This window comes from Vitis vinifera, chromosome 2, assembly GCF_030704535.1.
Source record: "Vitis vinifera cultivar Pinot Noir 40024 chromosome 2, ASM3070453v1".
In the NCBI taxonomy this organism is placed as follows: domain Eukaryota; kingdom Viridiplantae; phylum Streptophyta; class Magnoliopsida; order Vitales; family Vitaceae; genus Vitis; species Vitis vinifera.
The window spans coordinates 4,989,077-5,013,293 of record NC_081806.1 but is presented as its reverse complement, the minus strand read 5'-3'; the positions used below and the strand labels follow the sequence as shown (position 1 = coordinate 5,013,293).

General features: G+C 33.3%; 2 protein-coding genes across 2 annotated transcripts; one reads left to right on the top strand and one right to left on the bottom strand.

The window, feature by feature from the left end:
• Window positions 1-3,400: 3,400 nt before the first annotated feature.
• On the top strand, window positions 3,401-7,302 carry LOC100852547 (flavin-containing monooxygenase FMO GS-OX-like 3). Its single transcript, XM_059733597.1, is given in 9 exon segments — window positions 3,401-3,850; window positions 3,853-4,002; window positions 5,574-5,644; window positions 5,926-6,078; window positions 6,197-6,279; window positions 6,396-6,531; window positions 6,618-6,791; window positions 6,916-7,003; window positions 7,006-7,302. Coding segments are annotated over 9 exon segments (1,335 nt in total). The 5' UTR covers window positions 3,401-3,450; the 3' UTR covers window positions 7,086-7,302.
• Window positions 7,303-8,829: 1,527 nt separating this feature from the next.
• LOC100247272 (protein RGF1 INDUCIBLE TRANSCRIPTION FACTOR 1) lies at window positions 8,830-10,591 on the bottom strand. Its single transcript, XM_003635083.4, has 5 exons — window positions 10,108-10,591; window positions 9,850-10,029; window positions 9,670-9,744; window positions 9,449-9,589; window positions 8,830-9,365 (listed from the first exon to the last, which is right to left on the bottom strand). Exons 1-5 carry the CDS (start codon window positions 10,114-10,116, stop codon window positions 9,003-9,005), a joined length of 768 nt encoding a protein of 255 aa, XP_003635131.1. The 5' UTR covers window positions 10,117-10,591; the 3' UTR covers window positions 8,830-9,002.
• Between the last annotated feature and the right edge of the window lie 13,626 nt (window positions 10,592-24,217).

Below are 24,217 nucleotides of genomic sequence, written 5' to 3'. Positions count from 1 at the left end.
CATGGAATTACAGTGGCAGCTCTGGGAATGCTCAGCACTATCGCCACCGAGCTTGCCATTGATGCGTACGGCCCCATAAGTGACAATGCTGGTGCCTCACCACAAGCCATGGGTCAGGCTGCTGTCCTACTACAGTCTGCAAGTCAGGTTGCTCAGATGCCAATCTCCACATAGCTTCTCGATCTCAATGCACTTGGAGTTCTAGGTTTTACAAATTCAGATGTCGGTGTTCTTGCCATCACCTATGGACTTTATTGTCTTGCAGTATCAAAAGGTCTGGCATGAGTTATGTGGGTTTATGGATGTCCCTTGCTGATTGTGAATGGATTTCTGGTGCCGGTAATTGCTATATCTTTCAGAAGTCGTATCCTGGAGAAGCTAAAGTGGAATTTTAGGAGGGGTTTGAGAAAGATTGAAGACGTCATCAATTTGGTTTTCCATGTTGACATATGTGCTGACCAGAAGAAGATAGAAGACAGACTTTAGGCCACAGAAATGGGTCATCTCATGCTGGAGTATCAGGCTTTGGGGTATCTGTTGAAGGATGGAACCTACACAAAGCTGAAATTGCGGGTGAATATGGCATCAAACACAAATGCAGAATTATGCCAGAGTAAAGATGGATTGGCTGGGTCTGATGAATGTATTGAGTCATAAGCTGCTATTCTTAGTGATGAACTGCACAGGGTGAGTCAAGGATTGTTGAGAGGCCACAAATTCAGAAAGTTGACTCGGATTTTCAAACAGACTCAGAAGGGAATTTTCTTTGCATGGCCACATTCGGCATGCAAATCTTAGTGGCCACATGGCACCTCCTTTTACTTCTCTCATTTCACCATTCTTAGTTTTGAAAATAATTTTCTAAATCCCTTTGTTCAAATAACCTTTTGGATTTTTGGTCTTTTTAAATAATCTCAACTCCACATGTTCCTTCATCCAAAATTCCATTTTTCTAATGAAATTTGCCGCCATTTTCTTCCTGGTGAGCCTCATTTTCACATCTTCTATGATTTTTAAAATGTTTTAAAATAAGCAAGGATTAAATTTTGTAATTCCAATTAATGGAATTTACGAAATTAATCCATGCCAAAATAAACGGGCTTTGGTGGGGGCCCAACATATGAGATTCTATGATTGATGGATTGATTGTTGATTCGGTTGCCATACATGATTTATTCTGCTCTATGATATGCATGTTACTATTCCTTACTTGTGCACTAATCTCACTTCTTGATAGCGCATTGAAGATCGTTGCCCAGGTACGCATCTGTTCTTATTCTGGTCTTGCTATACGCATGTTTTGATACTCGTATGTGCATGATTGATTTGAGTATTTATTGATTTTCTCGTTGATGGCCATGTTAGCTTCATCTCATTAGTAGAGACCCGACTTTAGGGACTTAGAGGGGTGCTATGGTCTTTACCGTACCTTCCCGATAAGTAACCTGACCCCCGAACCCGATCCGGTTTTTTATAGATCACCTTTTTCAAAATAAGGAGTCACACTTAGGGTTTTTTCTTTCTTATTTTGTTTATCCTTTAAAAATAAAACAAAAATAAGTGGCGACTCCAAGTCATTTTTTTTAACCAATTAAATCATTTTTTCAAAATAAAAAAAATCGAGCTCGCCATCGAGTGGGAAACACATGAGCGGAAATGCGGGGTCCACAAATGGTTCTTTATCTGTTTAGTGACGCACATGTTATATTTTGTATTCATTAATTGTGCACTAACCCTATTTCTTGATAGCGCATAGTGGCTCGTTGCTCAAGTACACACCCACTTTCACTCTGACCATTATCTATGCATGTTCTGATTCTCACATGTGCATGATCATTTAGGGTATTAGTTAATTTACTCATCAATTGTCATGTAAGCTTCATTGTATTAGTAGAGACCCGACTTTAGGAACTTAGGGGGTGCTACGGTCTTTACCGTACCTTCCCGATAAGTAACCTGACCCCCGAACCCAATCCGATTTTTCACAAACCACCTTTTCCAAAATAATGAGTCGCACTTAGGGTTTTATTTCTTATTTTGTTTACCCTTTTAAAATAAAACAAAAATAAGTGGCGACTCCAAGTCATTTTTTAATAAATAAAATCATTTTAAAATAAAAATGGAGTTCGCCATCGAGTGGAAAACACATAAGCCAAAATGCGGGGTCCACACTATGTGAACTGCTTTTTATTTTTCTTCCCTCCTTGCCTACTAGGGCCCGATTTTGCCATTTTTCCCCCTCGTGGCCCCTACCTTTTCCTCTTGCATTATTATTTTCTGTCTTTTTCCTCCAAAACATGCGAAGGCAAGTCAAGAATTTTTTTTTTTTTTTTGACCTTTTTGTACCAAGGAGCCTGGAACGAAGGTGAATGGAGATATCGTAGCACCCAAGTCATTGACTTCCTAGTACAAACCGTCAAATTCAGCGTCTTTGCATTCTGCCAGACTTTAGACGCACTTTTCCTCGTTCAGTTTGGGGGGCAAAATAGTCCTTTTCATGCCCTTTTGGCAAAACTTATGTTCACCTAATCCTTGGCCCGCAGAAGCATGTCATAAAAAATAATTTAAAAAAAAAAAAATTGAAGTTGAAACCTTAATTATTAAAATGAGACTTCAGTTTTTAAGTAAAGTCACAGTTAGTTATTGAATTAAAACTATAATTGATAATTAAGACTTAATTTTAATTGTTAATTGAAGTTTCATTTTTTAATTGAATTAAAACTATAATTGATAATTGAGACTTAATTTTAATTGTTAATTAAAACTTTATTTTTTAGCTAAAGTTATAATTATCAATTAAGGTTTCAATTATTTTTTTTATTTTAAAATTTAATTAAAAAGATTAAATTATAAATTATTATTAAAATTTAAAATATATATTTTAATAATAATAAAATATATATATTTAAATTTAAGAATGTAATATTATTTCAATAAAAATAAATTGATAAATATAATAATAAATAAAAAAATTTATTTATTTATAATTTTAAAATAATAAAATTATATGACATATAAATAAAAAATAAAATGATAAATTTTATTAATTTAAAATTTTTATTTTATTTTATTTTTAAGGTATTAATTTATCTCTATTTTAAAAACTTTATCTTTATTAAAATAATAGTACACTCTTTTTTGCCATCCTTTCTAATTATGTGCATTTCAATATAATTGATAGCTTCAATTAAAAAATAAAGCTTCAATTGGTTATTTACGATTTAATTTAAAATGAAGTATGTAATTGAGACTTTAAATTATTATTTTTTTTAAAATATTTTTTATGACATGACTGTGCCTAATTTGAACATAAATTCCATTAAACATTATATCTTTTTTTTCTTCTATAAAATAGGCTATTTTGCCCCATACTCCGTCAAAACAACTCGTCCTGTAATTAGCTGTCTTTCTCTTCAGGCCCTCTTTGTTGCTGTCGTAGAAAACTGAACCATGTCATCCTCAATTTCCGCATTGAAATCATGTAACGTAGCCGTTATTGGAGCTGGCCCAGGGGGCTTAGTTGCAGCCCGGGAACTCCGTCGGGAAGGCCACAAGGCCGTTGTGTTCGAGCGCCAAGCCCAAGTGGGTGGCACCTGGGAGTACCAACCCAGCGTGGAAGCAGACCCACTCGCGTCCGACCCATCTCGAACCATCGTCCACTCCAGCCTCTACCCGTCTCTCCGCACCAACCTCCCCAGAGAAGTCATGGGGTTTCGAGACTACCCCTTCCTGTCCCCGGGTTTAGCCCATAGGGACTCGAGAAGGTTCCCGGGTCATCGAGAGGTTTTGCATTATATCAATGATTTCACCACCGAGTTTGGAGTCACTGATTTGATCCGCTTCGAGGTGGAACCGTGGAGGTGGTTTATACAGGGCTGGGTGCGGATGGGAAGTGGAGGTTGAGATCCAGAAGGGGAAATGATGAGGAAGTCGACGAGATTTTTGATGCTGTGGTTGTCTGCAATGGGCATCACACTGAGCCCCGTATCGCCGAAATTCACGGTAATTCTTCCCTTTCATTATTTAATATTTATTTTAATCACTACCTAATTGAATAATATAAAATAATATTTTATACTTGATATATCATCCATAATTATCATAATTATAAAAGTATAAATTATGTTTACCATCTTATATTAAAAAATATATATAATTTTATATTAAATTAGGTAGTGATTAAAATAAATATTCTGATATTTATCTTTCAATTAATTTTATTAGTTATTATAAAAAAACAAAAATTAATTTAATTTTATAGTTCTCATATTTTAATTTTTAAACTTTATTTATTTCTTTTGTATTCCTTCCACTTTCAGTTACTTCTTAACATTTTTTTAAAGTAATAATTTTTAATCAGAATTATTTAAAATTAATTTAAAATAATAGGGATAGATAAATTTCTAATTTTCTTATAAGTGATCATATTAATTTTTAAAATAAAATTATATTATATTATAGTTAACTTGCTAAAAAAAATGTTTAAAAACTTGAAACTATTAAAAAGTTTTAAATGAATTATGGATTTTATTTTATTTGAATTTTCAAAAAATAAATCTATTAGTTATCAATTTTATTTTATTTAAGTTTTTAAAAAATAAATCTATATCGTTTTCTTAGTGTATTAATTTATTTTTAAAAAATAAATAATTTTTTTTATAATTTTTAGGAGATGATTTTGGATTTATTTTAGATTTTTAAAAATAATCTCTTAAAGAGATAATTTTGGCTTTAATAAAGTTATGCGATAATTCTTTTTTTTTCTAATTGACAAAAACTACAATAATTTTGAAAATATTTTCTTCACCTCAGTATTTTATAAATTATTTTTTAAAACTACCATGCAAATCTTTGTTTAGCAAGTTCAAATCTAGGCACTTCAAACAAATTAAAGTCTTTATCGTATTTAAATAATTCAAAATTTTATTTCCTTAAATAATTAAATTACGCATTTACCCAAACTTAAGTTGGGCTGGTGCACTTTACCTGTTGAGCCAGCCCAAAGATCTAAGATGGATGATCCCATAAACCCAGGAACTAAATATATTGAAGGGTGTTCCTTACCTCCAACCAAAATTTAGATGCTTTTAAAGTTCAGTTATTGTACTCTGATGGGTTAGGTGCATTGAGGACTATACTGCAAGGGGCATTGCACATTTGTGACCTATTATGTTTGGATTTCATTTCCGTCATGAAAGGGACTGAAGCGTGATCAAGCCTTGGGTGTTTCGGGTTTACGTTAGATGGTAAGTAGAGGTTGAGAGTTGGTTTTGCTGGATGGTAAGTAGTCCCATTCCATTTAGGACAGTAATCTGGTCTTTCTCACGACTTCTGAATTGCATTGAATTGATTAGTGGCCCTTGAATCAGGAGATCTACAGCCATCATATGGTGAGGAGAAGATTCACGGCCACCAGGCTTTTGGAAATTGGAACATCTGATGGATAAATTTTCACATAACTTAAAAGTGTTAACTGGAAGGCGTTTGCAAGATCATTCTTCATGTTAAAAAATGCTAACATAGTTCTGCAAAATTTTTGGCCTTACTATTTTTTTTCTCTTCTGTATTCTTAGGCATTGATGCATGGCCGGGGAAGCAAATGCATAGCCACAATTATCGTATTCCTGAGCCCTTCCGAGATCAAGTATGTGTCAGCTTTCTACTTCTCTTAATGTTTCCATACTTCTATGTTGAATACTAGTGCAGCATCCTATGATATTGCTGGTTTTGGGAATTCTTATATGGTTAGAGTTTCAACTGCCACAGAATACATCTGTCCCATCTCTCCCCCCTTAAATTCTAAGTTTAATTTTGCATAGACCTGAAATAGAATACCAAATTGATTGTATATGTAGTTTTACCTACAAATAAATTGGTTGTTTTATCTATGGGGGGTTTTACCTTACTATGTCCTGCAATGGACAGGTTGTAATTTTGATAGGGAATGCTTTTAGTGCCGATGATATCTCTAGGGACATTGCTCAAGTTGCCAAAGAAGTTCATGTTGCGTCTAGATCGGTAGATGACAGTATATTGGGAAAGTAGCCTGGCTATGATAATATGTGGCTTCATCCTATGGTAAAAGTGTTTTCTCTCTGGTATAAGGCGATCTATAGAATTCCATCAAGGGAATTGTTTGACTCCTAATGTAGAAGATGGTTGATTGAAAATGCTAATACTAAACAGAACGATGCAGGTCGAAAGTGTCCACAGAGATGGTACAGTGATATTTCAGGATGGAAGCGGGGTTCTTGCTGATGTGATTATGCACTGCACGGGGTATGCTCCAATTTGTTTCACTTCTACTCCACAAAGCTAGCTCGCACTGAATCATAAAGTAGAACACTGGAATCAATAGCACGGTAATTCATTCCCAGTTGTGTGACCTTTTTCAGATACGAGTATTATTTCCCTTTTCTTGATACCAATGGCATCGTAACTGTGGATGATAATCGTGTGGGGCCATTATACAAGCACATTTTTCCACCAGCTTTGGCTCCAGGGCTTTCCTTTGTTGGGTTACCATGGATGGTTCATTTCTAACTTTTGTTTTTATCAGATCTTTTGTTCAGAATCGCCGAAGATAGTAGTGAACCTTTGCTTTTGATTGGTGGCAGGCTCCCCTTTTCGCAGTGTTTGAATTGCAAAGCCAATGGATAGCAGGCGTTCTATCTGGTCGGATTGGACTCCCATCACATGAGGAGATGATGAAGGATGTTGAAGCCTTTTACTTGTCGCTCGAAGCTTATGGGACGCCTATGTGATATACTCATAAAATTGGTGATTATGAGGTAAATGGAATTAATAATCAGATAGGCCAGAGATGGTTTTTGGATGCGTATGATCAGGGGGGTGATGTCTAATACCTCTCTATTAAAGCTATGGAGTTTATGAATTTTGATTGCAATTTTGCAGTTCGAGTACATTGATTGGGTTGCTGCTGCGTGTGGGCTTCCAAGACTTGAAGAATGGAGAAAGAAAATGTATCATGCAGTTTTCGTCAACAACTCCAACCAGAGACATATCGTGATGAATGGGAAGACGAGGACTTGGTGATGGAAGCTCAGAAGGACTTTCTTAAGTAAAGTGATCCAAGCTTGGATTCCATTTCACCTTTGTAATATTTAAATATAAATAAAAGAAGTAAAGTGATCCAAACTTAGAGTCCATTTCACCCTTGTAATATTTAAATATAAATAAGAAAAAAACTCTCGACAACAAGAAGGTCCGACCAGAGATATCGCGATGAATGGGAAGATGAGAACTTGGTGTTGGAAGCTCAGAAGGACTTTCTTTTAAGTAAAGTGAGTACCGTGGCAGGGTACTATTCTACCACTAGACCACTGGTGCTTCTTAGTAAAGTTGCATTTAATAGCTGAATTATAATGGAAAAAAGACACTTTTTTTCGGTTTGAAGAGGCAAAATGAACTGATTTTTTTTACTTATGCAATAATATAATGTTGAGTAGTTCTCATCTTTGTTGATGATTTCACTAGGGGTATATTTTATTAAAAACAAAGAAGATGCATTTCCTGTTTTTCTTCAATTCAAAGCTTTTGTAGAAAAACATATTGGTCATAATTGGAAGGTCCTTCGAACTGCTTATAGTCTAATATAGCCGGTGGTGAGTTCACATCGAATTCATTTTTCATTTTTTGAAGATGAATGGAATTAAGCGTCAATTAACAGCTAGCTACACCCCTCAACAAAATGGTGTAGCAGAGCGCAAGAATAGGACCATCGTTGAAATGGCAAAAAGTTTTTTAAAAGGAAAAGGGCTTCCAAACATGTTCTGGGCAGAAGCAGTCGCTACAGCTGTATACCTTTTCTATTCAAAATATTAATCCTGTTTAAAAGAGCAAAAGAAGGGGAAAGGTTAAAAAAACAAAGGCTATTATTAGCAAATGAGAGGCAAGGAGTGAATGTCGAACAGTAGAAGTAGAAGCATAGGTGAAGGAATGAAGCGCATCAAAGCCCAGTGTCACCGACTCTCATGAAAACATTTAAATTTGAAGGTATGGTCGCAGTCAGTACGAAAACATTTACATGGGTGCAAACCACTAAGGCGATATTGCTCACAAAAGAGAATAATGGCAGGTATAAAACAGTGGAGGCAGCAGAGAGAAGAGACAGTATGAAATTAATATTGTTTTTCACATTGTCATGTTGCATGCAGGCATAACTGGTAAGAAACGATAGAGATGAATAGCTCTCAGATTTTCCATTTCGAGTGTTGTTCTCTTAGGTTTGTGGGACATGCCCTTGTGCTTCATTGTGTTGATTTTGGGGTACCATTTCCCAATCCAACCTGAGGCTCCCCATCACCCCCACAAGTGCCTTTGAGATTAGCCTCCTCTCTGGTCCCCCTTCTACTCCCTCTGTTCCCAGCTTGCAAACAGCTGTAGTACTGCTGCTCACATTCACAAATGACAAATCCTTTTTATCAGTCTCTTCTCTTCTTACGGCCCCGAATTTCCATTTTCTACCATTTATTGCAGAAATTTTAGTCACTTTTTGACCAAAATGGAAGTGGCTTTGAGGAGACTTTCTGTTTTTTGGAGAAATGAAGATTAGCAACATGTTTATTTTTGAATTGTTTGGATGGTTACAGGCTTACAGCATCCATGTTCTCTATTTTCAAAATCTGAGTGTTTGTGAAATGAATCCATTTTTGGAAATTGGTATTTAAACGATTATAATTAACATGTAAATATATGGAAGCTTCCATGTTAAAAGAAACTTATCGGTAAGGAAGAAACAGTAGCCAATTTTATCATTTAGTAAATTGACTAGTCTATGCAAATAGGGATGATCTTGTGTCGAAAATGTAACGTGAAGTGCCATTCCGTAAATATGAATTAAATAGGTACCTATGAGAAACAATATTTGCTCTACAAAATCGGGATTTTAGTAATTCTCCTTTCTCCATCCCTAATTGACCATTCATAAAACACCCCAATAAAACGCAAAATTACCAAACGCATCCCCAAATCCCTCAGGTTCAGTGCAGCGGCGATCGGTGAGGGACACCCTTTCTCCTGTTTATTCCACCGGCGTTGTCTGACGCCGGTGAGAAGATCGGACGGAAAGGGGACCGAGGTACAGAGACGCTGCTGCGCTTTTTCTTCACGAACTCGGTGGTGGCAGTGCAGGCCAGCGCTCTGCAACTCAAGGCACCGCCGGTGGAGCTCGAGCCAGACGAAGTTCGGAGAGAAACAGGGGAGTCGAGGACGGATTCTGGGGTCATTTGGCGGTCGTCGAGCTCGGAAAAGGCCTCGCCTCGTGCTCTATCAGGTAATGGAAGGAATTCAAAGTTGTGGAGGTGTTTTGTGGCACTACCTTTGACGTTCATCGTGTGATGAACCTGTAACAGCGAAAACTGGTGAAACCAGAGGTACCCAGATGGAGAAAACGAAGGTTAATGATAAATTTCAAGGCAAATCAAACCTTGCATGCGAGAGAGCAGAAGAGATATGGGTCTTGCAAGCTTCGTTCGCAGGTGTAGCAGAGGTTGCCGGACCCTCTAAAGGGCCGAGACATAGGCCTTTGGTTCAAAAACACCACTTTTGCACTGTTTGTTGTGTATGACTGAAAAATCAAGTTACACAATTGAGAGTTGAGAGAGGGGAACCCTTCTTTCCTTTTAGGGTATGAAGGTTCAAACTTACTTGAACAAGAGAACAATCCATCAGCTCTTGAGCATCATCCAACCGTATAACGTCGTGATAAACGTACCTCCGTATCTGAAACGTAAAAAAAACGAGAATTTCGGGCTAGCAAGTCCAAAATCTGTAGTGATCTTTACAAACTAAAAGCGGAGATGTTGAGTTGTGCAGTTAGGGGTGCACCTGTAGAAGGCGGTGATGGCGGTGAGGGAGCAAACAGTGGGGGCAGATGCTGGTGCAACAGTCCAAGCAAAAGATGTTCTTCTCGTTCTTCTTAGCGCACTCATGAACCACACACGCGTTAAAGAACTTCTCCCCCAGAAGAATTTCAAGCCAGTGAGGAATATCACAACCAAAACCAACCTGCAAACACCAAGAAATCCCCAAAGATTAACCTCATGAGAGAATTCAAAAATAGGCACCAAAGAAGAAAATATTCACCATTTTCATTTTTATACTCTTTTGAGATGGAGGTTGGAGGGGGTCAGGAATGGTTATAAAGAGCAGCAGAGAGTTGAAGACATCATAAGAAATTCAAGGTTAGAGGGAGCAAAAGAGGAAAATGGAGAGGGATAGAGGAAGCAGTAAGAGTGCAAGAAAAGGGAAACGGCGCCTGCAAAACTGGCACTGTGGTCTTACAACTCCTGCTGTTGTTACCAAGGAAGTAACATGAGTGCGAGGAAGTGGGGGTTGAGCCTTATTTATAGTGGGGTTACTCTCACCGCTGTACTACTACTACTCCTAGTTGCAAAACAACTGTGTGGGGGCATGGGCTTAGAGTTAGACTGCTGTCTGGGCTTGTACATGGATTAATACCCATTATCAAAATCAAATCTTTTAGCAGTTTTAGCTCATCCCCTACGCGGCCATTCATGACTCTTTGGTCGACGTGTGCCATGGCAGCCTATATACTTAGCTATCTAATATATACAATAGACCCTTGCATAGCTCTCTCTCTCTCTCTCTCTCTCTCTCTCTCTTTCTTACACCATATATAGTGACTGAAGACCAAAAACCACGGTGACTTTTCTCAGTTCCAGGTGAAAACAGTAAAAAATTGTGAAAGATGATACATCAAGATTTGAAGATGAGCCCCTCTCCCTGTCTCTGAGTGCTGTGGCTCATCACTCATGTTGTTATTTTGGAGCAATGGACAATGTTGCTTTTTTCTTGAAATGTGCCGAAGATAATTACAAATACAAAAACAATAAAATAAACTCGGATCACGAGACCTCTTTAACTGTATGGAATAGCCAATGACACCAGCGTATTTATATGACTGTCCCTGCCCATTCAAGATTATAGGGTGCCCCTCTCTCTCTCCCTCTCTCTGAGTGCTGTGGCTCATCACTCATGTTGTTATTTTGGAGAAATGGACAATGCTGCTTTTTTCTTGAAATGTGCCAAAGATAATTACAAATACAAAAACAATAAAAAAAACTCGGATCACGAGACCTCTTTAACTGTATGGAATAGCCAATGACACCAGCGTATTTATACGACTGCCCCTGCCAATTCAAGATTATAGGGTGAGTGGTGTGTGTATAGGAGTTTTGACTCCCCCGCCACCTTCCCCTCCCTCCCCTACCCATCTCATCCCATGATTTCTGGTTTCCTGGATTCCGCAGCCAGCCACTTCAATTAAAGGGTTCTTCTTTGGTACCCCTTTATTGTGTACCTACCCATTTGACTCCATTTGACCCCAATAATAAAATGACCCATGTGTATGTCATTAAAAAATTAAAAAAAAAAAAGTTATTACTGAAAAATAATCACAGCATTTCATACCTTTCTAAATATTACAATTTTTTATAATTTATTATTAAATATCAAATATAATTTGTTATTTATTGAACTATCTAACTCTATCTAAAAAATAAAAAATCCTACCAACTACCCTTATACTCTCATTATTCACTCATATATATATATATATATATATAATTAAATAGTTTCAATGATCATATTACAAAATATGTGGGATTTGGTTTGATAAATCAAATTTGAAGATCAAGTTTGAAACTTTTTGAGGAAGAAATTTTAAAATTTGTATTTTATGAAAAAAAAAATGAAGGATTTCAAGTGATTACAAGTGTCAAATCTAATATTTGATATTTTTTATTTAAATATAAATTTTGTAGGTTGAAATGTTATGTTAAATAATGAATATGTAATGATTTACAAAATTTTAATTTAAATTTTGTTTTTATGAGTTTATTATTAATCTTTAAGATTATTTAATTTTTTTGTTAACAAATTGTTATTAATATTTTTATATCATTTTTTTTTTTTTGTATTCATAAATTAAATTTGAAGATGAAGTTTTATATATCTTGAAGAAAACATTATATGAAGGATGTTAAGTGATTACAAATCCTAAAAGGTAATATTTGATTTTTTTTTTTTCATTTAAATATAAATGTTGTAGGTAGAAATGTCATGTTAAATGACATTTAAATATGTAATGATTTATAAAATTTATTTTTTTACGAGTTATTATTAATCAAATTGAGACTATTTAATCATTTGTTATGAAATTGTCATCAATATTTTTATATTATTATTTTGTGTATTTATAAATTAAATTTGAAGATGAAGTTTTATACATCTTGAAGGAGGAAAATAAGAATTTTTGTCTCTTGGGAAAATATTATATGAAAGATTCCAATTGATTACAAGTGTTAAAAGGTAAAATTTAATTATTTTTATTTAAATATAAATTTTGTAGATGGAAATATCATGTTAAAGAGAGTATAAACAATGTGAGAAGAGTGACAAACAATGTGAAAAGAGGGTATGAATAATATAAAAAATGGTACAAACATTGTGAGAGAAGATACAATCGAACATTGTGATATGGGGTACAAACATTATGAGAGATGGTACGAACAATGTGAGATGGGGTATGAACAATGTGAGATGAGATACTGACCGAAATTTCTCTATTATACCAAAATACTTAGCCTTTTTACGTAGTAACTCTGGTCAAGAAAAACTAGAGAAAGAGTCACTACGACTTTTGTAGTATTTTGGGTATCGTTGTCAAAGACTAGCTTATGAAAATTATCAATATTAGAATAAATGAATTGTTTTTTTTTTTTAAATCCTTAAATGAAAAAACAATATGTGAATAATGTGAAATTAAGTAAAAGAAATTGAATTAATAAGAAAAAAAATGAATATTGATTTTAAATTCAATTGATTCAAGTTTGGGGTTTTCCACAATCCAACCTAGGGTATAGAAATTAGATAAAACAAGGGTATTTTAAGTAATATGATCTTAAGGTTTTAGGATCCTTGGCCGTTCGCGATCAAGTTGAGTACTATAACTCAAGATTGCATCCGAAACCTAATTTTTCCTTTTTAAAACAAATTCCTAAAACCATCAAATGAATGAGATTGATTATCAATTTAAGATTTGACTTTTTAACCCTTCCTACTCCTTATAGCTTTGTTTAGGGGCAAATAACAGTAGGGAAGACGAGGACAACTAATGATCAAGAATCACTAGTATCAAGTAATAACCTACCGTATCGTTCCCTAAACGAACTCACAAGGATAGGATAAAAAAAAAATGATAAATTGTCACCCAACCAATAATTAATCTCATTGTTATAGTAATTTACCCATTGTCCCTATAGGTTTCCTAGCCCTTAGGTTTTCATGCTTCAAGCCCCAAGTTGGCTCTTAACCTCTCATGGGGGTGATGTCACATTCACAATCCATAATAGGGTAAAAATCCATAATTTGAATCAAAAGAAACTAAAAACAATATATTCAATATAGAAGAAAAAAAAAAAACAAACCAAAGTTCTCGTCTTCTTCCACCTTCAATGTCAAACTCTCCAGAAAAAGATCAAAGATTCCTAAAACCTAGAATTGAGAGAGTTTATATAATATCCTCAATTACCTAACATGTGGCACACTCTCATTGGCCACTTATTACAAAATAATTTCCTAAAAATGATTAAAAAATAATAAAATGGTGATTTCTAGTCGTGTGGGGTCCACCTAGGGCGGATGGAGTGCTTTAAATGCAATTCTCGAGGTAGAGGAGGCGGAACATCAAAGTGGCAGTGGGTGAATTCGAAACTGGTGTCATTTCGAAGTGGATTTCGAATTCATAAGTTGAATTTTGAAATGACCCTCCAACTTGGTGCAGTTGTCTTCAAATGGCCATAACTTCTTCATTTCAGCTCCGATTTGCAAACCGTTTGAAGCGTTGGACTCCTGACTTCCTGAGCTTCGAAACGATATATAGTATGTATATAATGGACTCCAAAAAGTGCTCCAAATTTGTCCTCAAAGTCAGAGTATATAATATCATCAAATTTTTGAGTTCTAAATTTCCATACAGCTAAATCTTGCTTCATGCCTCATTTCCCATGCTTTCTTGCCTTCTTTATTACTCCATAATGGTCATTTATCATCCTCCAACCTCATGATATCCTTGTTTTGCCTTTCCTTATGTTCAATGAGTCTTGACTCACTTATTTCCTCATTTAGCCCTTTCTTGATCTTTCAAAATCTAAAGTCATTCAATTTGCACAATTTTCTTCCCTTGAACCTGAGATAAATCTCCAAAGTATAGATTAAACTCATGGCTAGGGCCTTAGCATTGATTTAGATCAAGTTGGGTGATTTGAATGTCCTTTGGTGCTCAAATCATATCAAATATGTGCCATTAGAGCACATATTTTGGCTCCAATCAGGTACAAACATGAGAAGAAGTACGAAACTTGTGAGAAATGGTATGAACAATGTGAGAGGGGGTATGAAAATTGTGACATATAATACGAACAATGTGAGATGAGGTACAAACATTGTGAGAGATAGTACGAACATTGTGAGATGTTGTACGAACTTTATGAAATGTGGTACAAACTTTGTGAGATATGGTATAAACTTTATGAGATGGGGTACAAACTTTGTGAGATAGGGTACGAACTTTGTGAAAGATGATACAAATTTTGTGAGATGAGGTACAAACTTTGTGAAAGATTTTACGAACATTGTGAAATGAATGACGAACAATATGAGAAGGGGTACGAACTTTGTAAGATAAGGCACGAACTTTGTGAGAAATAGTACGAATTTTGTGAGAGAATGTACAAACATTGTGAGATGAGGTACGAACATTGTAAGAGATGATACAAATATTATGAGATGGGCACAAACATTGTGAGAAGGGGTACGAACTTTGTGAGAAATGGTACAAACTTTGTGAGAGAATGTACAAATATTGTGAGAGATGACACAAACATTGTGAGAGACTGTACGAACATTGTGAGGGATAATACGAAATTTGTGAGAGATTGTACGAACTTTATGAGAGATTGTACGAACTTTGTGAGATGGGATACGAACAATGTGAGAGGGGGTATGAACATTGTGAGATAGGGTACGAACATTGTGAGAGAGTGTACGAACTTTGTGAGAGAGTGTACGAACTTTGTGAGAGTGAGTACGAACATTGTTAGATGCGGTACGAACATTGTGAGATGTGGTATGAACTTTGTGAGATGGGGTATGAACTTTGTGAGAGGGGGTATGAACTTTGTGAGAGATGGTATGAACTTTATGAGAGATGGTATGAATTTTGTGAGAGATAGTACGAACTTTGTGAGATAGAATATGAACTTTATGAGAGGGGGTATGAACTTTGTGAGAGATGGTACAAACATTGTGAGATAGGGTACGAACATTGTGAGAGTGTGTACGGACATTGTGAGATGTGGTACGAACTTTGTGAGAGTGAGTACGAAACTTTGTAAGATGGGGTACGAACTTTGTGAGATGAGGTACGAACATTGTGAGATGAAGTATGAACAATATGAGATGAGGTATGAACTTTGTGATATGGGGTACGAATATTGTGAGAAAGGGTATGAATATTGTGAGAAATGGTACAAACTTTGTGAGAAGATGTGTGAACATTGTGAGAGATGGCATGAACATTTTGAGAAAATGTACGAACATATTTAGGGATTATAAAATATTACTCATATCTTTATTATAAAAAAAAATGTGAAAAAAAAAACATAAAAGAATTTGAGAAATCATATGAAACATTTGAAACAAGGTATAAAATGATATAAAATATTATATTACAGACAACACTTGACACATTTTAGAATGGTCCAGAAACAAGTTTATATGATTCATGGCTTAGGTTACATCCACCAAATTACTTCACAAACCAAGTAAAAGTCATAGAATAACTTATCTACACCACATATCAATTATCTATATATTGAATAAAGTTCATAAGCATGTAGTATTTAGTCATATGGATTTTCTTTCAAAATATTGTCTATAACTATAAATACTTTCAATGTAAGTCACCATGAACCACTTTACATCCGGATTTTTCAAATCGAGTTCTTCATATCAAAACCAATGAATAGTACTACAATGCAAAAAATGATGTAGACAAAAAATCAACTCTTAATTGTATTCTATACTCTTTTTCTCTTGCTTTTTGCATGATCGTGAACTTTATCTAGTATTATGGCTTTCTCACTATTTTCATCATCCAACAATAATTCAATTGCCAATTTGTGTCTTGTAAGTGTAGAGTCCCAATGGAAAGGGGTTGAACTTGAGTTCATGTACTCGAATCTTCACATATGATTAATGACATGGACTCCACAATCCCACCTAACAAAAAAAGTAAGTCAAAATTTATCTAGTTAGAACATAGAAATATTATCTTGAACACATTATGTTTGAAAAAATAGTTATGTTTGCTTACCTATTGTCTTGCACATGTACCCATGTAGGTCTTTCAATGGGAAAACTTGATAAATTCTTGTCATGCCCATTGAGATTAAAAAAATGTGCACACTCTTCAACCTAATTCATATCGTTATATCTTTTAGCAAAATAAAACATGCTAGTTAATAACTAACACTAAAAAGTAATAAAATTGATTAAAATATAAGACATACCATTGTTCTCACACATGTAGTTCGCATGTCATTCCTTTCTCTTGATGGTAATGAATCCAAGATATGAATATTGCATTGATCAAGATGTATAACACACAAATACCAATGATGTGGACATGTATCATGCACATGGATGTATATCTAAAAAAAACACACATTTTATCATTGATAATTATTTACAACTATGATATGAATACAACTTCATATATGTACCTTATCACAATCCTTCATTTCATCTATGTGTTTGATAATATGTGTGAATATCTTGGTAGAATTTGACAATTTTCTACCACCATGCAAGATCATTTGCTATGCAAAAAAAAAAAGAATATATATCACAATATTTATTAGGTTTCATTTTTTTCTTTAATAAGAAATATAATGGATGAACATACCGCAAATGTAGTGGGTAACTAGCATCCGATGGGTTGTATTCCTTTGAATTTTTTTCTCAAAAGTGTTGAGTTTGCATGCAAATACATTTATGATCTAAAAATTAAACACAAAAAGTTAACAATGTTAATTATGTAATAAAATTAATAAGAAGTGGGTTTATCCTTGTATTACTCACCATATCTAGCAATTCTTGACTAGACCCTAAAGTCATGAAGTCTTCTCGATTTGCATGCTCATATTGAAAATTAACAAGAAGTTCACTGCAAAATATAAGGTATTCAATAAATATAACTTTTAAAACATGACATACATAAAGTATATTCAAAATAATTAGTTTACACACATTTTGTCCAATGAAACATCAAACACATAAGCAACAACTAGAGACTCATGTGAACTCAAGGAATGTGAATCCTCCATGTTCGGCAAAATGGACATGAGGATTGTCTATATTGAAAACATCTCTAACAAGCATTAGTTATTGTTCACCATATTATTAAGTATTTAAAAAAAAAAAAACAACATCAATGAACTAACATTTTACCTCTACTACCTTTTTTGATCCAACAACTATGCTTTGGAATCTCTTAGACTTTCTCATCTTATTGGATTGATGAATGTAGGGTGACACCTTGAATTTACTAGGCTTGCGTTCCATTGTTGTTCGTATTTTCTTCAATTGACTTGGGAGCACCACCATTGACCTTAGTTGTTTTTCTTGTTTTTCAACATATGGAACATCAACATTAACCTATCATGTATTTGAACATTAGTATATATATATATATATATATATATAGAACTTTGTAAAAAAAACTAGGTCTTCATATTATGCAAATACCTTTTCATCTTTACATTGATTGTCCACAATGGGAGAATCATGTAACTCCGTGCCACCACATGAGTCATTTTCATTCAATCTCTCTTCCACCACAACATTGCTCATAGGAAAAAACAAATATTTCAATTCCATATATTTTTCTTCAAATTCGCTAAAAATTGATTCTTTACAACTTTCATCCATATGAGAAACATTTGTTTGTACATCAAATTTTTTCAACCTCTCAAAAGCTTTCTCAATACCCATCAAATTTTTTTCTTCAACCTAGTAACAAATAAAAATGTCAAATATCATGACAAAAACAAAGTTTGAGATGAATAAACTAATGTATATAAATATAGTATAAAAGAGTACCTTGTGCCCTTCTTCTTATTGTTCATGAACTTTTACATCTTGTTTATCACTACCTTCTATATTTCTCATATCGTCGTCTTTATGATCAATTGTTCTCTCATCTTTCTCAACCACCTTCATTTTTTCATCATTTTCATTTTCCGTACCATTATTTTGCTCCATATCAACACTTTGCCCATTTTTTATAATCCATATCATGGCCTATAATTTATCCATAAACTTTATTATAATTGCAACATCACATAAACAAATAAGTTTTTGAGTTAGTAAATGTATCTTACCTTTGGATCATCATAACCTTCAAGTTTTTTTATTTGACGTTTCATCCTAGAAACCTCATCATCTCCCCACTCATTTATACGAGGGTCATATGCATTACAACGTAAATTCATACCCTTCTTTGTGGAAATGTGGTCTAGGTAGAATATTTGCAAGAAATAAATTCCAAAATAATTATTGAGTTGAATATATCACAAACTTTATTATTGTTAAAAATATCATAATATCTCAAATTTGTTAAAAGTGTATTACCATTAAAAATTAAATAAACATCTAAAAATCTCACTGCTTTGTTTCTTGGATTTAAACTCGTTTATGTCTCACACAAGGAAGAATAATACTATTTGTGCCCAATTTATCTTTTTATTGATGTGGTGTCTTCAATGAAATGGAGGAAGGAATGCTTGACACTAACTTTCATCGTTGGACATAACAAGGCACCCAAAAAAATAATATAAAATGAATCTTAAATTCATCTCCATAATCCTTTTCTTGCCATATTTGGTTTTCTAACATCAACAATGACAATTTTCCCTTCCCATCACAATACATGTTGTATAAATCAATTCTTTTACTTGTGCATTTCTCTATATCCACCTCCACTCCCTTAGTCTTCAAGCCCAAAATTAACTCAACATCCATTGAGGATAATTTAATGAAAGTGTTATGTACACTTAATGTGCATGAAAGAGTGTCAAAATTCTCTACCAACCAATGACATAAACTATGATCAAGTTTAGTACATCGCAATCCTAAAATACCTCCAAACCCTATTCTTGTATAACCGCCTTTTGATTAAGTTGCAAGTGTTGAAGTACTTTATACACCCGATTAGGTGAACAACCGGTGCGAAGATATGGCTGCAAGTCATACATATACATATGCATATATATTTAAAATTGAACGAAAATATTATCAAATTTTAAAAAGATAAATTTCAAATTTCTTACCTTTGATGCATTTTTTGAGTCTCTACCTTTTTGTTTTATATATTCATTAGGGCATTTTTTTTCGACTTCTCTAAGAACTCTTTTTTTTTTCCATTTGAAAGGGATTGCTACTTTTTTCAATCTCTTTTCACAACTGTATTATTAAATTAGTTAGTTATCATATAGAGTATAAAATTTGACTAAAAAATATATTATGCAAATATTCATTTCTTTTCTTACATCATGATTTATTATCTATTCCTTGTTATTTCCTTTTCTTGTAAGTACTTGTTCTTGACTACATAAAAATGATTATATTTTCAACATTTGAATAAATATCCAAAATGAATTAACTATATATATATTCTTACAAATAATAAAGCCATGAACCCATAGGATGATTTGGGTTTGAAGGGGGATCATTCTCCTCAAATGATTGTTTGCTCTTTTTTAAAATACAACATTATGAATTTAATTTACAACTAATTAAAGCTATGTACTAAATTCAAATAATTAATTGACAAATATAAAATATTACATATTTGGCTTTCTAAGTCAAGGGCAGTAGGACTGCTCAAAATGGGATAAACTCCTTTTACACTAAGCAATTGTCTAGCCTGCAACATAGTGAGCATAATGATAAAAAAATTAAGTTTTGAATTTTATAGCAATGAGTTTAAAAATGTTTGTAACAAAATGAAGCATTTTTCTTTGAATAATGCACTGATATAAAAAGTATGGCATGCTCTGATTTTCAATAAGCATATTAGTTTTAAGAGAGAGAGATGTAGGGAAGAAGGGAGGGAGAAAACATCTTTGTCTTCCCCTATAAAATTTCAAAACAAATTGAATCGGAAGACACATTTTTCTCACCAAGTAGAGGAAACTTTGAAACTTGAAAAGGTAAATAATAATAATAATAATTAAACAAAATGGCCACATATGATGCGCCCTACACTCACTCCTTTTCACACTGATTACTACTCAAAAAGAGCATATTTTAGATAATAATTCTCATGAGTTTCACATCTTTTGAGTAGTAATTATACCTAAACACTCAATTAACATGTTGTTGCCCTTGCAAGAGTTACTAACAAGTTTTATGAAGTTTTGAAGTCATTTCAATGTATGATTTTGATAAATTGGTGACAAAAGAAATGAATCAAATTGAAGAGAACAAATAAAGTTGATGATGATCCAAATGCACAATGAAAAAAGTAATGCAATTGGTTTGGACCGGGATTTGGAGTTGATTTGAAGGTAGTTGAAGTGGAATCAAGAGGAAGAAATGGAGGAAATGACAAAAAGGAGTTGAAAAATCAAGCATTCTCATTTCACATGAACATGCGAAAAATTCGCATAGTCGTGCGAAATGGAACAAAAAGGAATTTGACTACAGCTCAAAGGGGAAAAGTGAAAACTGATTTCGCATGATTATGCGAAAATTTCACACGGTCATGCGAAATGCTCCAGGAAGGCGAAAATGGTGTTGATGCGTTTTCCACTTCGCACAATTGTGCGAAATTGTTGGAACTCGTGCGAAATTGCATTTTTTCTAGATTTCTTGGTGAGGAAGCCTTTAGAAGACCTCTTAGATGATGTTAAGTGTCCATTTAACCTTGGCCTATAAATAGAAACTTGATTTACTCATTTGGAATTTTTTTTTTACATTTTCTAATTGTAGAATTTTCGAGATTTCCTCTCTCTATAGAATTTTCTATTTTCCTTCATTTTCTCTCATTTTCTCACTAGCCAAACATGCCTTGTGAGACCAAATCTCCAAGCATGAGTGGCTAAATCTCATTTTTCTCGGATGAGGGAGGATCTAAAGGCAAGATCTATGGTGAATTAGAGAAATGAGCTTGAATTGCAAAGGTAATTTGATCCAATTGATTGATTAATTGAAATTTGAGGATTTTTCCCTTCAAATTGTCTTAGATGATTACTATAATGCAAGCTATGTAGATCCATCAAATTCTTAATGCTGGATTTGATGAGATTGAATAGTTGCATTATGTGAATCATTGGAAGATAAATTAAGATAAATTGAATACATGATTTGAATTGATCTATTGGATTAAATGACCTAATTTGAAGAGAAATTAGATCTAGACTAAAGCTAAATCAAAAATTGGTTTAAATGAAAATTTAGGTTTTCAATCTAACTTGATGAAAATTAGATCTCAACATCTATTCACCATGGAAATTGTTTTCTAGAAAATCCTAACTCCGAGAATTGCATTTTCTATTAATTTTCTTCTATTTTATATTTCATTTTTCTTCTCAATTTTAGACCAATGTTAAACTGATTTTTCACTATGAATTCTCAAATCAATTTTACTTGATCACAATCATTTCTTATCCTCTCATTCAAGCCTTAATTACCGAGAATAATCTATCATAGTGGACGACACCTAAAAACCACTACACTACGGTAGTTTGTACTAAAACCATTTTTGATCAGGTACAAGCTACTCTAGAATAGTGAATTAGGTTATAAATTTTGCTTTGATCCAATAAACAACGAAAAAACAAGCGATCAAAAATGGTATCGTTGTCGGGGATGGTGCCAAGGTGATTGAGGCAATTTTTTGGTGAGGATTAGCCCTTGTGATCCACAACACCATATATGTTCATGGGATTACCCACGTGGACTGGACTGTTGCCAACACTATATATATATTTAGAGAAGTCAACACCTCATCACAACTCTATGAATAAGGACAAGACACGTTTCAAAGCCCAAGTCAAAAGCATGCCTAATCTATTAAACTATTCGATCAACTCTCCGCTAATAAACTCTAGAGATTGAGAGACTATTACGTTGCACCACAACATCTTATTTTTCAAAATAAATTATTATTATTATTAAAAAAATCTTCCCTAATTTTATTAAATAGTTTATTATTCAAGAGTTTTTTTTATAAAACAAAAAACAAAAAAATCTAAGTATTAAATTATATTTAGCTCTAAAAAATTATTAAGGTTAAGAAAAATTATATTTTCTCATTATTTTATGAAATATATCAAAAAAAGTCAAATATAATTAAGAGTATATTTGACAGTGATTTTAGAAAGCGTTTATAGCCTTTTTAACATTTAAAAATCTTTATCATTCAAACGTTCAAAAGTTTAGAAACATTTTTTTAAAATTAGTGTCACTCTATAACTAATTAGGAATTTATACATTTTAAAATTATTTAATCATTATATCGACGAGTTAAACTAATTAAAATAAATTTAAATTAGCAAATAAAAATAACTTATTTACTTTAAATCTTTTTATTTATTTATTTATTTTTTCTTTTTCTTGCATTTCTCTCAAATTTTTCAAACCAAATGTAGGCTTAAAATTTAATTTTATATCGTTGATGTAATTTGAGAGATATGAGGTGGTAAAATCCTTTACTTGATTTATTTTTATAGAGAGAAAAAAAAAAAGAATAAATTCATAAATAGGGCTTTGATTTATAAATATTTTTTATTTTCATATAACTTAAAAAAAAAACCAAAAATGATGTAAATAAATTATAGAGTAGGTAGGATGAAATGAACCTAAAATGTATTTTCTCAAATATGCTATTTAGAGGAAAGTTTTTCAAAATATCATTTTCATTCTCATCCTCAAAGGAACTAAATGATATGGCTTAGCAAAAAGGCAATTTTTATAATTATATCAATTAATTTATAGTTTTTTTTAATGTAATAATGTTGTGTTGGATTAGAAATAGAAAATAAAAAAGTTAAATTTGGAGTATGCTATTTTAATTTTTTTTATCTTTAAAAAAAATTCCACAATATATATATATATATATATATATATAAAAGAGATGTCTATAATGAACCTCACGATTAAAAAAGCAAACTTAACATGATTTCATAATCATTGATATCAAACACTGGCCTAGCTTAATTCAAATGCATCAAATTTATAAATATATCAAAATCAATTTCAAACTACCATATATGACATAGGATGAGTGAAGTACATGTTCTCTCTTTTTCAGTTCAACCTCTTTGGCCTGAAGTTCTCTCTCCTTTGCCTTTGTGTCCTATAGTTGAATGTTGAAGAACTAAAAACTTGAAATGCATGCTTGTATAGATAACAAAATGTAATATATAACTTAACATTTTTTTTTCTTTCACTTTTCATTTAAAAATAAATAAAGAAATAAATAAGAAACATCTTTGTCAACTTTGATCTACCTTTGCACCATTAAGAGAAATATCAACTGTTGCACCACGATAATCAGGAGGTTTAGGGGGGAGTGGTGAAAGCCTAGAGTTGGCTACAGAGGGGACACTATTAGGATTCTGGTAATCTTAGTAAGAATCAGAACCGATGATTCAATCTTCGATTGGTTTCTGATACTTGAATTTAACAACAAACCACCAAAGCCTGATTCTGCTATTTATTTAGAAATGAGATTTATTCCTTTCAAGATCAATCCTTTTGTATATTCATGGTATCGCCGATCCGAACCATTTTGGCGTTAAACAAAGTTATTTCCCCTAGTCTACTCCTTTCTTTTCTTGTTCACTCTTATTTCCCCTCCACAATCTCCACTCAGCTCACTCTCCCTGTAAACTATCTTTTCACCATAAAATTCCCTCTCCACACCCTCAAACGTTTTTCTGAAGCTCACCTCTCTAAAACCCAGGAAAAGTTATAAGATCCATCAGTTTACATTGGTTCTCCGTTGAAACGTGACTCTAATAACTACAAAATTAGTAGACCCATCAGTCTACATTGGTTCTCATGTTGAAACGTGGCTCCAACAGTTTCAGTACTCTTATTACAA